A 16,765-nucleotide genomic window follows, 5' to 3' on the forward strand; every position below is an offset into this window, starting at 1 on the left:
AACTCATTTTAATTAACTTGCCAGTCCCGATTGTCTACAAACTGAAATCCCTTTTTTTTTTACAAGTAAGAAACATCTCATATGAAAACTTCTCTGTACTATTCTCAAAGTGACTACAACAAGCCCATTAGCGCTACTTAATCAAATACAACTAGACAAATCTGTTAGGAAAGTTAATTTCTGATGTACACAGAGTTGGAAGACAGCCAGTTCTTTTCAATCCTGCTAAAACTATTTCAGCACAGTCAGACAGTTTACCCCAGCATGCAGTTTATGAGGCAGTATTGTACAAATAAACCCCTTTCAACCCCATGCGCACTTTCATTTTCACTCAAAATTTCGATGCCATTATATTTGAGTAGCAAGTCTGAGCTTATAAAATGCTTTTGGCTGCTCCCCAAGCTGCATGGTTCAATACAATGTAATAACTCTTGGAGCTAGCCCATTTACTATTGTGATTAGCCCGAGTCTGGTTTAATCTGTTTTTCTGTGAAATTAACAGAAATCAACTCTATGTGCTGCAGTGCACAAACTGCACGAGTTCAAAAAATTGGGAAAATTCTAATCTACACAAATTAATACATTAATTATCTGTAACACTGCAACGTGTTTTGGTGCCAGTGAATGGGAGTTGTGTCCTTCTCTGACCTAGTGCATATTATTGTTGTGTCCTTTAGCAAGACCCTTCTACTGCCATATTGTATATACACCGGGTACTTTGGAAATAGTGTGTTGGTTGAGAAAGTATAATAGTTTATTAAAATTTAAGATATTGACACAATATTTGGGTGGCCATCATATTTGACTTTATGAAAGTGATAATGAAATATTAAAAAATAAAATAAAAAAACACAAGATTTCTCTTCTGGGAGTGGTGCATTTTTATTGGCTAAAATTTAGCTTATTAACAAGTGCTAAATAAGTAAATAAACCGATTGTACATTGTACCTACTACTACACGTGTGTGTGGATAGAAGTAGAAATCAATTTAAAATGTCAAAGTCAGTTATGGTTAAAAGTCAGTAGTGCCCAACAATAACTTGCAGCCAGGTCAGCTTGCAGCCAGGTCAGCTAAAGAGGATTATGCAACATACTTGTATCAAATAGTGATAAGCTCAAATAAAAAGTACACCATTGACTATATAATTACTAAAAATGACACAATTTAACAGTACTGTCTGGGTTAACTGATAAACTAACAAGTTTTTAGTCTTATTGCGTTACTGGTATAGGTTATAGGTTGCAGTTAAGACGACCTCACTCCAGTGTACATCAGTAATGATACTCAATACTCATATTAGACATACAGTCAACAGCTTCATTAGGGACTATTCTGCAAAGGGCACAGTATTCCCATATAATTAGACAGGAATATGGAGAGGAAAAGCGACCAGTAATTTTAATGGAATAATCAGTTATGAACACCACGGGTTGCACTGTGGCTAGCTTAGTTAAGAGATGTGATGACAAGCAAAATTGCAGCCAACTGTTCAGCTCATCAAAGACTTCACAACGGAAAAACCAAATGGACCAACCTGAGTGTGGCAGTGCAATTGGAGTGCATATTTGTCTAATAGGGGCCCCCTTTTCTACCACTACAGCTCCCAGGGGTAAAATATAGACCGCTAATGATTGCGGTACAAGGGCGCAATTTGTACAGCGTGGAAAGTGAAGTCGGAGGGGACGTAAGAGCAGTTTTGTCCTGAGATGGGGAAGTCAGTTTAACTCATTATTCCAGTCAATTCAACAACGTGAAGTAAAGTGTATACAAGGTCAGTGAACGCAGCTCGAGTTATGGACTGAAAAACACAGTGAGGGTCGAGGACATGTCAATAAATGTCGCCGTCTTCAAACCACTTCAGTGGTCTTTAGCTTCCTCGGCTGGCTGACAGCTTGACAATGGAACAACATCTATCTTCTCTGCTGGATGTGAAAATCAGTTGAATACTTGGATCTCCATACTTTCAGTTGGCAGTAGGAGTTGAAAGGCATGCATAATTGAAAATATTTTACCTTCTGTTGGCAATAAAAAATAATGAAAAATGAATAAAAGCCTCAAATGTTTTTTTCAATTATGTTGTCTCTTTTCAGCCTTTAGACTCAAGACATGCCAAAAGATTAAAATGTACACAAGGTTAAAGGTGCACTATGTAACTCTTCTACTTGCTTCTCTCCATGCTTTACCTGGAATGTTCCACAGTTTGGCAATGAACATCTATCTCCATGGAGACAACCAAGTGACGGCACCAGCTGTGCAAACTTGCTCACAGTAAGAATGCATGTTTATGAATGAGCAGTGAAAAAATTTGTAATCTAATAAATGCAAGATAGTTGGTGCCATACTGGGTAAAATTCTAGGTAAATCAATATCATCTCCATGGAAACAAACAGGTGGTGGAACATAATACATCTTTAACACAAATAAAAAACAGTTTCATTTTACCGTTTGTGAATAGACAAAATATTTATCTCTGAACAAGATCCCCAATCTTGGTTGGCTATGAATACTTTAAGGCAAGGTAATGAAAATGTATTTATAGAGCACAATTCATGCGGAACCCAAAGTCCTTAACAGTAGAGAGTGTAATATTTCAGTTTGATTGATACTGTGGTAAAAATAAGCTTTCAATATCTGGATTTATAATGGCGTATTCTACAGTATTTTATGTAGTGTTGGTTTATAGAGCTACAAAATCATATCCTTAAGCCATATTTCTGAACAAAATACTACGCCCATGCAATTGCAGATTTGTGAAGTGTATGTGTGTGTATACAAGGCATGTGTAAAATCAATAGGCAGAGAAAACTGCAGAAGATAAATGAATGAAAATCTCCATCTTTGCTCTGAGCTCCCCCAGTGGCTTCTCATTCAAACTCAATTATCCAAAAGGCACACAAAATCAAGGCAAAAAGTCGCACGTTACAACTGTGACAAGTCCAGGTAAACAGACAGCGGTATAAATACAGGCTTTTTGTGATATTATGTAAACACAGCCAAAGCAACAATTACCACAAAGAGTGCCTCCATTTGAGCCGAGGTAATGAAAGCTTCTCTCCAGAGCGGGAGAGAGGAAGAGGCTCATTATGCCCAGAGGAGTAAGAGTCAGTGTCTGTGTCATGGATCCCAGTACAGTTTCGTCACGCTTCTAATCGGACGACTAAAACCCCTCAAAGTCAAATGTAGGTGCCCAATAACACAGATTGAAAATGTATGCATATGAATTGTACATTGTGGAATAGTGTGTTTACTTCAAAAGTTCAATTCAAAAAGGTGATTTTAAATTCTGTATTAGTGAATACTTTCTTTGCATTATTTCACAAAATCCATGGCAATATGTATGCATGTATGTACAGTATGTATGTGTCAGTTAGTACAATGCTTTACCTCAGGCAGTGTAACTCTAATACTATGTTGTACGCTTATGTGCTTTGTGTGTGCTTTTTACTTTTCCAGAGGGCGGAATCATGCTTTTGTAAATTGATTTTGCATGTTTGAGCTTCAAAAAATATATGCATTATTTGACAGCTGTGCAGAAAAGAAGAGGCCAGAGGTGCAAATGTATATGTGTTTTTATTTTTTATTTATTTTATAATATTTCATGTACCAAAATAAAAAACTTTGTTGTATTTGATGTCAGCATCACATCTCAAAGGCAGGACAAAACTTTAGGCTTTAGAGTAAATTGGCCCCTGATACAAATTACAGATACACTACACCATATTACACTATTTTCTGATTTATATTATAATGTTTTTCCAGCTACATTTTTGATGAGGTAACAACATTCTAAGTTAGCTACCCTTTAGATGAACTGACAAATAAAATGTTACCAATGTGTTCATATACCCAGAATTGTCCAAAATATTAACCACAAAAGACTCTAACATCGCTCTTATTCGTTTAATGGCTCTGCACCCCCAGGCCTTTCTCCATTCTTTATAAATGCATGTTAAATACTTAATGCTTCTCTGGTACACTCCACTGACCAAAGAAGTGACCCTTGGAACTTAAATGGGTCCCCAGACTGTATCCTCTCTCCTAATGCCACACCAATTAAACCAACCGGGATTAATAATACAGTGTTTAAGATTTTGACAGCTTCTTTAGGTTAGAAAAAGACTGAACATATGTGTGGATGATATATGAGAATTGCAGCATCGTCTAGTAGTTTTTAAGGGCTAAAATTGCTTACTGCCATTACTCTAGTGTACTGTATACAAATGAGTTTGAATCTAAATCATAAGTATGATCCTGTTATCGCGGTGATATAGCCTTCAGCTGGAACCAACAATTGTTTTTGTTTTTTTTTGTTAATATGACTTTTGTCTTAACATATTTAGTTCAAAATGCACATTGTAGACAACTCCAGGAGCATTAACATTCAAGAGAAGGCTGGAGTATGAATGGATAAACTAATACAAGAATCATATGTGCTGAACATGTTTGTAAAGATCTAAACTACAGATACAAAGGATACTTTGCAGCTCATGTCATCAACATTCCCTGCTCTGTCTGAAGCTCTGTTCCTAATTAGACTTTAATCTGATCTTTAATTTAACGCAATCTGACCAGAACAAGCTGGTTTAGTTGGAACTACAACAAGTAAGCCGATTTGAGCTGTTGAACCAGTCTCTCACACAAAAAATTTGTCACAAACTAGCTAGTGCTAGCCAACAGTTTTTCTTTAAGTCACTTTCACAGTTTTTGTTGCAAATAAAACACCTAAAACAGAACCCTGAGCGCTAGTATTGATCACAGGCTCCTGAAAATGTGTTGTTTAAATGCATTTTGTATTTTTTCAGTCAATCTTAAAACTTTTTTGACAGTGTTTGCTAATGTGTGCATTGTGTATCCGTGGTAACTGCTGGACATTTCACCATAGATATGCATGTCAAACACCCCCAGCATGAAGTCATGTTCAAAAGTAAATAAATAAAGGATGTTTTGTTTTTTGCAGAATGCATTATATTATCTAAATAAAAGCAGCCTTTGTGATTGGTTCTGAAGAACTGAAGAAGCAGCTTGGATGAGCTGCGAAACGTCTTCAACCAAACTAACTTTGTCCAGTCGACAAACTGAATTTTCTCCTCATCGATTACAATATTGTGCAGCTCTACTTAAATTATTTTAAATACACTGGGACAAACTGCTGGAGCCATGAGAAGTTCAATGCTAACTTTTTATGCAAAGTAAATAAATTCTAAATCAGAGAAATTACCGTCAATTCAACACCTCTAGCGGACCTGCAGAGAGCTTGGATGCAATTTGCAACTGAATGACTTTAGTGACTTGAGTGTTTGGTGTCTTATTGCTCGTGTTTGAAATTATGCGATAGTGAAATGAATAAAAGGTGCAAGACTTATTGAGAAGCCATGTTACTGGCTCTTCAAATGCAGAGCAAGAAACGCGTTCAGACAGCTTGACATAAAAATACAAAATATACACACCAAAATACCCCACCCGCTGTTACTTCGATAGCAACATCTAACGCTCTTGGCAAGCTACTACCCCGCTAACATAAACACAGACAAAACAATATGGTAACTAACAAACACAGCCAATTACGCGCTGTCAAAAAACATCTAAGGCAAAAAAAACACATCTTCAGACCTGACTTTGGAATGCAAATGGGAGCAAGCACACAGGCTGTCATACTATCTAAAATTAAATATCAGACGTCTTACAATGTGTGAGCTTTAAGATAAGGGAGAGTGAACGAGCAAAAGAGAGAAAGAGACATGTATACAGTATGCACAGTCAAGATAGTACTGCTCAAAAAGCCTGAGATTCCACAAGAGCAGTAAAAGACTAAGAAAGTGGGAACTGATATAAGAGACAGTAATACTCCAGATCATAAAATTCACTCATAAATAAATAAAGCCTTAGTAGCAACTATCAGTGTATTTTTACTTTGTGTGAAGGAAAGTGGGAGAAAAGTTTTAGAGTCAAAGGAGTGACATATAAGGTTGAATCAAAACCTCGCAGCCACTAAACCCCATGTGACTGCATTATATAATATTGTGAAAGTTGTTTTGAAGATATGCAACATTTGAAGATTGTGTATTTTGTTTATGATAAAAATGATATCAAAATGCTACAAAAAAGCAGATTAAAACTAACAATGGAACAAACTTTTAATGCAAAATGTGGAATAAAGTGATATTTCTGCATTGTTGTGGATAATTTTACAATCTTCAAACCTGAATACATTTCACAGTAAGAAACAATTTCCACAAATCTTTTGGATTGGCAAAGTCTCCTCTGATCATTGTTATCAGGATACTAAATGAAATAGAAAGGATTCATTTCTGCAAATATTTATCCCTACAAGCAAGATAAAATGTAACACTGGACTCAATAAAAACTGATGAAATTATACTTCTGTTAAAAGGGCCACTACTACGCTACTTTCTGATCTTCTCTTACTTACTACTTCTCTCAAACAGAAAACACTTGTACTTTGTAATGTCAAGCAATACAGGAAGTACTCCACTGTGTTTTTAAACTTCATACACCTTCACAAGAATCATTTGGAGAATTTCACCCCTTGTGAATCTCTACAAAACAAAAAAATAGGTAAAAAAGAAAAGAAGGTAACCATTGACTTACTACCAATTCATGACACAAGTTGGGAAAGAGCATTTTGAGTTTTGGAGATGTAGACCAACTAATAATGCAGGACTACTCAAACGTGTGATTGAAACAAAACACAATCAGGTATGTTTTTGATTAGCTCTCAAGAGTAAATTTCAGGTATAGGACCTTTAGGTATATAGTATAATCTCTGGATTGACAAAAAGCATACAAATATAGCACTGATCAATACGATACTTTATCAATTTCTCGACAATTTAGAGGCTATAGTGACAAGCCATCTCCAATAATTAATGAGTATGCCCATTTGTGGACATAAGAAACACTGACTTGAAGGACAGAAGAATCTTTCACATTATAACTCCATCTCACAACAACTAGAAAGGTTTTTTCTCATTTGTACTCCACTTTCAAGGCAAAAGTTGTCTCTACTTGATCAATAACAACTAAGTGAAGACACAACCTGGTACACAAGATAACAAGCTTTCAATCTGGACACAGGAAAGAGGGGACGAAGACGCTGACATAAAAAGGTAAAAGGAATTAGGCAATCATGAAAGTGCCAGAGAGGTGCGGAGGAGGAGAAGCCGGATATATTTTAAGTTAATGGACTTGAACTTCACTGGAGGCAGGAGGTTGTGGAGTGATTACTGGTATTAGGATGTGATGAGTATCTGTAAAGTGGGACTTGTGTGAATAAAGGAACAATGTTGTGTGTTTGCGTGTTTGTGTGCTTTTGTGTGTCTGTGAGTGTATTTGTGTGTGTTTGTGTGTTCGTTCCTGACCTTGTATGTCATTCGGGACACACTTATCCACTCCTTCTCTGCTCTCCTTCTTTAGCTTCAGCCATTTCTTGTATTTTCAAAATTTTTACCTCCCCACTGTCCACCTGGGCTAAAACCTCCTGAGAGCTACCGGTCCACTCAACAGAAAGGTCACAGCTATCTTTTCTCCATTCTGCACCAATCAGCCTCTTACTGCCACGGCTCTCCTCCCTCTGCTACGGTTTTCTTTGTTTTCCCCAAAAAACGGGTGTCACACATTACATTTCAACATCTTAACAAAAAAAGACAGACAATTTTGCTAAAATCGTGCAACAATAATTACAACAGTGAAGGCAAAGGGAAATAATTTACATATGCTTATAGTGCAAAGGCGCGTTGCTTCTCTTTAATTAAAGCAAGTAATTGGACAATAATTTTGATTTGTGAAAGGATAATTGCAGTAATTTCATCGTTGTTAGTTTCCCAGTTTTGTTCAATTATCATGACTGATTGTATCCTTATCGCTCCCTTTTAAATTGCACTGAAAGTCTTTTGTGTAACCACTTTGCTTGGAACAATGGTCTCCTTCTCAGCAGCCCAGCGGCCATTGAAAAGAAAGATTAAAATGTTCCAACTACATAATAATAGATACTTACTAGATGTCTCTTTTTGTATATACTATAATCAGAACAGACTATGCGCTATACTTCACTATAGAAAAGCTGTATGGGAACCTGCTTCAAAGTTCTTTCTAAACACAATGAATCCACAAAGGAATGAAAGATTGAGTGATGCTGCTCTATAGTTCATGCACTGTACCTATTCATTTTCTCTGCCTTAAACTTTTAAACTTTCTATCAGAACTTTTTTAATTAAATGTTTGGATTCACATTAGCCACTGTGGTCTATAGTGTCATGCTGGAAATAGGCCCACGAGCCTGCAGAAGTTTCAACAAAGAGGGAAGTGACTAAAGTTTGAAAAGTAGTTTTTCAAACAGGGTTAAAGGTGCACTATGTAACTTTTTGGCTCGGGTTTGTTACCTGATTGTTTCTATGGATAAATAATTGATCTGACTAGAATGTTCTCTTCCTTACATTTATTCAGTTACAGGTGCCTTGAAAAACAGGCATTCTGACAGTGAGAGGGGTAGCCTCTCCACAGAACTGACCTGTAGCTTGGTCTGGTTTGGTCTCCATGAAGGTAGAAAGGTTTAAAACCATACTGTAAAACATTCCAAACAAAGCAATAACATCTCCATGAAGAAAAACCTTTCATGGGCCCTCCAGCAGAAAAGTTACACAATGCACCTTTAAGTAAAATTTGCTACAAGGGGTGAAATTAAAGTAGCTAATTACCTGAAGATCACAATTTTAAGTATTTTGATTGATCATTTATATCTGCAAAATAAATATACAGTATAATAATTTTGACTGCTCATATAAGGGTTGTGTTGTATAACATACAGTACATGGACAGACTCAATATCCATGCCTGTTTTCCACTATATGTTTAATGTCCCTGTTTTTTTTTTTTTTTTACATCTTTACAAATAAATATACATTACTGCGAGCCATTTGCTTTGTAGCCTAATGTGTAAAGCAATATCTTGAAGAGAGGCAATTCAAGTACATGTCTGAGTAAAAACTTCGGTAAAATCAACTTTCTTCAGCTGTTTTTTTCAATAAATCAGTAATGAACACACATTATTCTTCTTCCAGTCACATTTTCTTTTAACTTTGTGACCAAAAGGGTCCCTGGTTCAGCATGCCTGTTTGAACATGTCAAAAGCAATCCAACCACCTAATTTGGCTTGCTCTATTCCTGCAGGAGCCCTGTACGAGATTTAAACCACGGCTGACAGAACAGTTTACCGCTGTGTTGCCTAAACAAAATATGCTGTGTCTCAGAAGGCAACAAACTTGTTAAGTGTCTTTTCAAAAACTTTGGTCTACGAAGTTTACATCTCCCTTGAAGCGCTGCTGTTTCAATGCTAGGTGTTCATAAACTGCTGGGTATAATACAAAAAACAAAATGTGGAAATGGTGCGGTTGAATTTATGATCTGGAAAAATGTGATAGTAGAATTTAATATAGCCAACCTTTAGCTTTGTTTTCCTTTTATCAGCCTGGAGTATTGATATATTTTTGGGCACAGAGCAGTCAATATCCCATAAGAACGTAAAGCAAGTAATGAAAATACTTGAAATTGCTGCAGTACAACTCCTAGAGTAGAAATAAATACATACAATTCTGGAAAAAGTCCATCCAACAGAGAGCAGTTTAGGTTAAGGTTGTTTAAACCAGGTTACCACTGGTTTAAACAATACCTTACAGATGCTGTACATGATTATTACAGTGTTCAAGATGTGAGAAACAAAACTAGTTCACTTTAAGTAGTTTGCAGTGGTCCAAAGTTAAAGCACACTAACGTGCACCTCCTGATTATCAATAAATGTTTGTAATCAGATGCAGACAGCACCCACTTCTTTTAACCTCAAGAGGTGCTTATACAATATATCTGTACTGCGGCAACACATATTTTAGCCAAATACATGGGAAAAATGAGAGCACAGGGCCTTTATGACCTTAACCTTTATAGGTTCAGAATCAGATAATATATAATTTACCTCAATATGCAATTATAATGTGACAGATCATTATTATATGGATTTTGAAATATCCCATGCATAATTTTATTGTACACTAACTGAATAAATATCACTTCTAGTGTAGTTTTCACTCACCTGGTACAAAGTGTGGTTTTTATCCTTGAAACATGGTACAAGGCGTGTGTAAATCTGTAGGGAGTAGTAGTACGCGGCCAGCTGCAGTGACAAGGCCGAGTGACACTGCTTTTCAAAACACTTGTTGGCATCCAGTACCTGAAAGAACACAGCCAATTAAACCTCCTCAAACCTACCTGTGCCCATTAACCAGAAGAACAGCTTGTTAGGAGGACCAGTCTAATAAAACCACAGGAGTTAACAGGCTCTCCTGGACCAATACCAGTTTAGTGCTCTCACATATGGGATCATTATACTTTCCTCCTTTGTACACAGACTTGCTTACAATCTGATTACTTGGCATATTTGCAGACATCTGTAGCATAACAAAATATTTCACTGAAGTATACAGAAAATGCTGAAAGAAAGAAGTTTGGGGTATTTTAATGGAACTTAAACACCAAACTGCAACTTCCACCACTAATATGACTACTACAGTGAGGAAATGACTAGGGCTAGTACTATGGACATTTCTATTCTAATTAGGTTTAAACTAATAACTAAAAGTTTGGAAATAGCTCTTTGTAGGTACACCCAAAGGACATTTTAGCAGGTAAATCTGAACTTGTGTAAGGACGCTTTGAAGAGGACTTCAATCAGGAGAGTCAGTGTATAGCATTAGATAATGAATCCCTTGTTCTGAATGGCGGGGATATTTTTGACAATGTCTTTTTGATTTGACACAGTAATGAAACTGTCCACCACAATAGCTCATCAAAAAGGTTAAGTGGCTGTTGAGGTGCTGCATTTTCTGTGCCATGTTTCATACAATCACACTCACCATTGTTCTGAGTGAGTGAAAGCCTAAATATGTCTCCAAATAAAACCTTTCAGTGGTGGGTAGTGTCAGTTACATTTGCTCAAATCCATTCCTTTTAAAAATGAACTTCTGAAATAATTACATACTTTTACTTCTACTTGAGTAATATATTTTACAGTAATCTTACTTGAGTAAAAACTTTGGAAGTAACTGTAGTCTAACTTGTGCATGCTTTTTGCCAAGTCTGCCCACCTCTGTGAACAAGTACAGGCAAGTATGAGTAGAGCAATGTGTAGAGTGCTTTATAGGTTTAGCTTTATGGGTTTAGATTTATAGGTGACTATATTATTCTCAGAATTCTATGAAAACCCATCTTCAAGTACAGTATGTGTGTGAATACCTGAGGCAAGGCCAGTAAGTAGGACAAAGCCAGCATCATGTCCCTGGGAAACGCATCGTTGGCCAGCTGCAGCAGAACTGGAGAGAGGGAAGAAAAGACTTTAACTAAGACACAAAGGATTAAAACACGACTTCCTCTTTTTGGACTCTGCATATATTGCATGAATACAGATGTTCTTGCCTCTCAACGGTACAGAGAAAAGTAGGTTAGAAAAGTAGAGGAGAGGGCAAGACAATGTCAAGAAGCGTCATTATAATTCTCCTATGGTTTGTCTGTCTCAGTCGGCCATTATGAGCATATGGATTTGAGTGTTTATGCATTAAATGTCAGATGTGTGTGTGTGTGTGTGTGCGTATATGTAATAGCTCTTGTGCACAGTTTTATTATTCTGAGAACAAGGCTACTTCTAATAAGAGCTCTTCATACAGGTCCAGCTTCTATTTAAGTGCACTTCCAAGTCAAAGTCACACCACTGAATACATAATAAGTCAATAGATATCACCGCAGCAGGGGCAGTCTTTCTATTACGCGTACAGTGTACACAAAAAGCTGTCTCGTCCTCATCAATTTAAGTTCGAATTCAGATAGCGGTTGGATGTAAAGTGGCCTTGGATCATTATTTGAGGACAGAATTACAAATTAGAAAAAGAAACATGATTTTATAGTATTACCACTTGACTTTGCTTGACTTTAAGTTAGTGAATGTATCAATCAGAATGTATCTACATAGCAACAGCAGTTGTCAAACAAGAAATCTAAATTGATACAAAGGTCACTTATTAGATCTTTTTTGTTTTAAACATGGTTTGGCTTTTCATTGTATGAAATAAGAACTTCAGATTTGGACATAATAACTTTGAAGAACTTTACAGTTTCATTTCTATAATCTCAAAGGCCATAGTCTTTTGAAAAAGATACTGCTCTTTTCCTTTTTATGGACCCCCCACAACATCAGAGGATTTTGGAGCTACATCTTCAGAAAGATTGTCTTGTCCAATTCGGTCTCATTGCTTCCTTATTCCTCATGGTTTAAATCCCGCCCACAGAGCAGAGAAAGCCGTAGAGAAGAGAAGCAGGTTATTTCCAATAGACTTAACTGACAGTTGAGAAACCCAGGAGGCACGGAAAAAGAATTGAGACGTGGCCAATTTTCTAAAAGACAGACAAGTTTGCTGGCAGAACAATTTGTTACTATTTTGGCTGATAGTAAATTGTGTTAAAAGCATTTGAACATATTGTGCCCAGATGGTTTTTAATAATTTTTGACAGTGTAGAAAAGGTTTCAAATGTAGTCATCTGGATACTGTTTTTTGAAGATTTTTCGACTCCCATCCTGAAGTCATTTTTAATCTGATGGTACTTGTCAGAGAAATTAAGATTTATACTGCACTGAGGTAAGTCCTGCCCTAAAGGGAGAAGGTTTAACCTGAGAACTATCTTTTAAACCTTAAACCTTTTCCAGGACCAATAAGGGATTACAGTAGTGTATTGTAAATATAGATGGTTGAGAAAAAAAAAAAAAGTTACATTTTGTTGGGTAATAACTAGAAACAGGAGTATTGTTTGCTAAAAATCATGGGAAACAACTGCCTTACACTATAACAGACAGTAATTCTGTGTCAGGATGCATTTTCAAGAGTGAGTGCAACATTAAGAGGGTAGAGATTGATGGGGTCCATATGGAAACAACTACCTGAAACAATCCCAGACCGTCGCTGTCTCATGCTGCAATATCAAAGTGGTAAAAAGAACTAAGTGGATGGGCTATACTCAAAAACTGTTCCTCACTCAAAATCAGGTACAGGATCTTTAAAGTTATAGAATATAACTTAGTACATTTTAAATATATTGTACAATTATGACCCTCAAAAGTTTTTAACCTGACTTTTCTTTCAACTTCAGCAGCCGTGTATTCTCTTATCTCATACAACTTTATGTGTAAACAACTGCCATAAGCACAGTTAATCATCCAGTCCAAACTCAGTGAGGAAACAGTGGGCAGAGCGTGCAGATGCTGCGGCCGACAGAATCACTTTGTTGTGTTGGACCCGGGGAGAACAAAAGGCTGTGCGGGTGATGAGAGCCTGAGACTAAACAGAACAGACAGGGGAAAGTGGAGCGTGTGCACTGCAGAGAGGAGGTGGCCCACTGCAGGGAAGGACAAAACGCACTGAGCTAATGCATGTGTCAGCATATTGGTAAATACATGATAAAGAGGCTACAGATGAAGAGGTCAAAGTAAGGGGTAGTCAGTTATTAGAGAGTGACACTAATGCTAAGTGCTACATGAGCAACAAAATAGTCACAGGACATTTTTATGTCCGCTTGTGAACTGAACTTGTCCACTGTGTAACTTTCTGGTGGGGGGTCCCCCACCTGCTTGTCTTCATGGAAATGTTATTGCTTTGTCTAGAATGTCCCACCAAGCCCACAATGCCTCCAGGCCAGGTTACTCATCAGATCTGCGGAGAGGCAAGCTCACGCATTGTAGAAGGCATGTTTTTCATAGTATTCTGAGCAGTCAAACACCTGTAATTCAATAAATGCAACGTAGATGAGTTTAATATCAGACTGTGGAACCTTTCAGGCAAAGCAATAATAGCTCCAAGGAAAAAAGTTTGTGGCAGCATACATTAAGTTAGGACTCATCTTATTTGTTTCAATGAAAAAAAATGTAACATTGGATAATTGAAATCACCATCTATTTTTTTATTTAAAGCACAAGCACTCATAAGCTCAAAACTACTTGATTTGGTAGATAAATACTAAGTCAAAGTCAATGTTTACATTGAATCAATTTAACAGACTGAAGTTAAATTAAGTGACTCGAGAGAGAGAATTCATACAACCATATCCAAAAGACATTTAGTCATTCATCAAAGTCTTATTTCAAGTTTTAATTTCATTGGGAAAACTGCTACTCTTGGCAAAGAACTGAACATGGGGATTCTTTGAGGTTTATCAGTCATCATCTTTGGTCAAGTGTGTATTTCAAATTATAGAGGGACTTATCAAGTGGTGTTTTAATGTCATTTTAAAATTGTCCTGTGTAAGCAATTAAAGTGGGTATCAATTAATTTCAAGTAATGTTGCTTATTTCTTTTGAAACTTTTAAAGCACTCAGAAAGACAGATGACCAAATGCCCTGCACTATTAATTGGACAGTTGATTAATAAAATAATTAATAAAAGAGCAATTTTTATAATTCATTCTTTTCATATTCACAATGTGGGTTCAGTTTCATGGCACCACACTCCATGTCACTAATTTTCCATCACTTCACAGTCTATGGAGATGCACCAGTTTGAAGAAGCCATAAAAGGCGTCTTGAGCAGGGCCTACCTTTTCTCCCATCCCTGCACCCCCTGGGTTTCAATGAGCTACACCTCCGAATGAGCTGATTATACGGCTCTCTAAAGCTACCGATAGCATCAGGACAGGAATTACCAGAGGGGTAAACACACACAGAATAGATAACCCCCCGACTTAAAAGTGTGCCGTATTTCTGTTTGAAAACAGTAGAGTGATAAAAAGCAGGAGTGGGAATGCCGTCCACACACGCAATCATGATGTCAGGCCTGTGTCAGCTAAATTGGGCACATAGTTAGCAGCTAGCATGGAGAGACAGTGACTTATTGCTATTTCACCTGTGTAGCCAAGGTGAAAAACAACTTATTATGGTCCAGTTAGCATGTGACCAATACTAATGTTCCTAGTGCAATCGGTAGGCAGTATATGGTACCCTGGAAAGCTCAATGAGTCAATATCCTTGTGTCACCATTAATTACCTTAGCCTTATCAAAATAAATTAATACACAAATCAATATAATTACTTTCTAAAGACCTTGGCCAGGAGGTTTTTAACAACAGCAAGTAAATATGACTATAAATCAAAGGTGTTATCAGACATAAAGCAGGATACATTTTCTCAACAGGCAGCTCTGAAAGGAAGGTCACTTTTCTGAGGGAGAACAGAGGGCTGATGGGATGCAGTCACTGGGCTTATAGCAGCACCATTGGTATTCCAAAGTGTGTGTCTTAAACGCACCAAAAACACGGTTTATTTTTGTAACGCCATTGATTTTGGCGAGTAGTTGTGATCTATCACGCGGCGCAGCCTTGATGTTTTGACTTCACGCTATCTCCCTGGTATCTCCGCGGTGATGTACCATTATTTACCGTTGCCATGGGATGCGTGAGCTCACATTAATTAATCAATATGAGGCTATTCTCCTCGCGATGTCCCCCAGATCACCGCATATGGCACGGCCTGGTGAGATGAATGGGGAGGCACAGAGGGCAGAAGCAGTGCTGATAGCGATTGGGAGCAAATACTGGAACATTACAAAGATTAGGGGTAGAGTTTTAATTAGATACGACAAGTTTAAAAGATCAGCTGCATATATTATGTTGGAAGAACTCACTCACCTGTTGTTGAGATGCAGTTGTAGTTACCTCATAATTACAGAATAAAGTCATGTGATAAAATCTAAATCATAATCTTCACTCTCATCTAGAATACTTTTTTTTTTTCATATCAACCACCCTTTCCTCCAACCTCTGCATGCACACAAAGATACAGGCAAGGAGGTAAAGTGTCCAAGCACACAGTGGAAGTAAACTGAGCTACAGATGCCCCAAATCATTGTGACCCTCTATCTGTACCTTTTTCTTGTGTTGTTTCACTGCAATCTTAATCAATGGTAATATTATCTCATAATTTTAAGAACAGTATATTTAGCTTAAACAGTGACAAACATTAAATCTATATTTAAATAAAGTTGATGAAGTGGCTGATATAGGCTCATTATCTGTTCCTAAACTGTGTGTGTATTTTACCTTCTGTGGCAGGGAACTGAGTCTGCCCCTCTGTCTTGGCTTCAGCGAGTTTCCCTGTCCGTAACAAAACTTCAGCAAAATCTTCCTGCAACACGTCTTCATAAGATGAATGGACATCTTGACTCTACAAGGAAAAAAAATCAAGACAAAAGGATACAGCTTTTCAGTAAATATTATCCCAGCACTGAGGGAACCCCAAAAGCAGATCAACATTTGACGAAGAGAGGAGATTAGGCGCTAGTGCTTCAAAGCTGTAGAAATATTCCTGTCCATATTTCCACTATACATCAACCTGTCATGTCAAATTTGTCTTTCAATCAGATTCGCTCTCATCTCAAACAACCTGTTAAAGTGAAAACCAGAGGCATTGATCAGCTGGTTGGAAGATGGACGTGCAGAGTGGTTATTGGTAGATGGATGCTTGAAAGGAAGCCGAGAAGAGGATTTGGAGTGGCCTATTAAAATGTCATGAGGAAAGATGTATCACTGCTCTCTGTTTCTCTGTGCGTCCACTCTTTTTGCGATCCATATGATTTGTGTCTGGGAGTAAAAAGTCCAGTCAAGCCTAGGGTAAATGCTTCATAGGCTAAAAGGTCAAATTCCTTTTCTCATATTTCTGTTGTA

General features: G+C 37.3%; 1 protein-coding gene across 1 annotated transcript in view; it reads right to left on the reverse strand.

Annotated features, from left to right (window-relative positions):
• Positions 1 to 16,765, reverse strand: part of nbas (NBAS subunit of NRZ tethering complex) — a 167,199-nt gene that overhangs the window by 79,172 nt on the left and 71,262 nt on the right. Inside the window, 3 exon segments of the mRNA XM_020938410.2 lie at positions 10,104 to 10,241; positions 11,303 to 11,379; positions 16,142 to 16,265. Coding sequence (XP_020794069.2) covers positions 10,104 to 10,241; positions 11,303 to 11,379; positions 16,142 to 16,265 — 339 coding nt within the window.

This window comes from Boleophthalmus pectinirostris, unplaced genomic scaffold, assembly GCF_026225935.1.
Source record: "Boleophthalmus pectinirostris isolate CB_2022bp ecotype Guang Dong unplaced genomic scaffold, ASM2622593v1 HiC_scaffold_13, whole genome shotgun sequence".
NCBI lineage: Eukaryota > Metazoa > Chordata > Actinopteri > Gobiiformes > Gobiidae > Boleophthalmus > Boleophthalmus pectinirostris.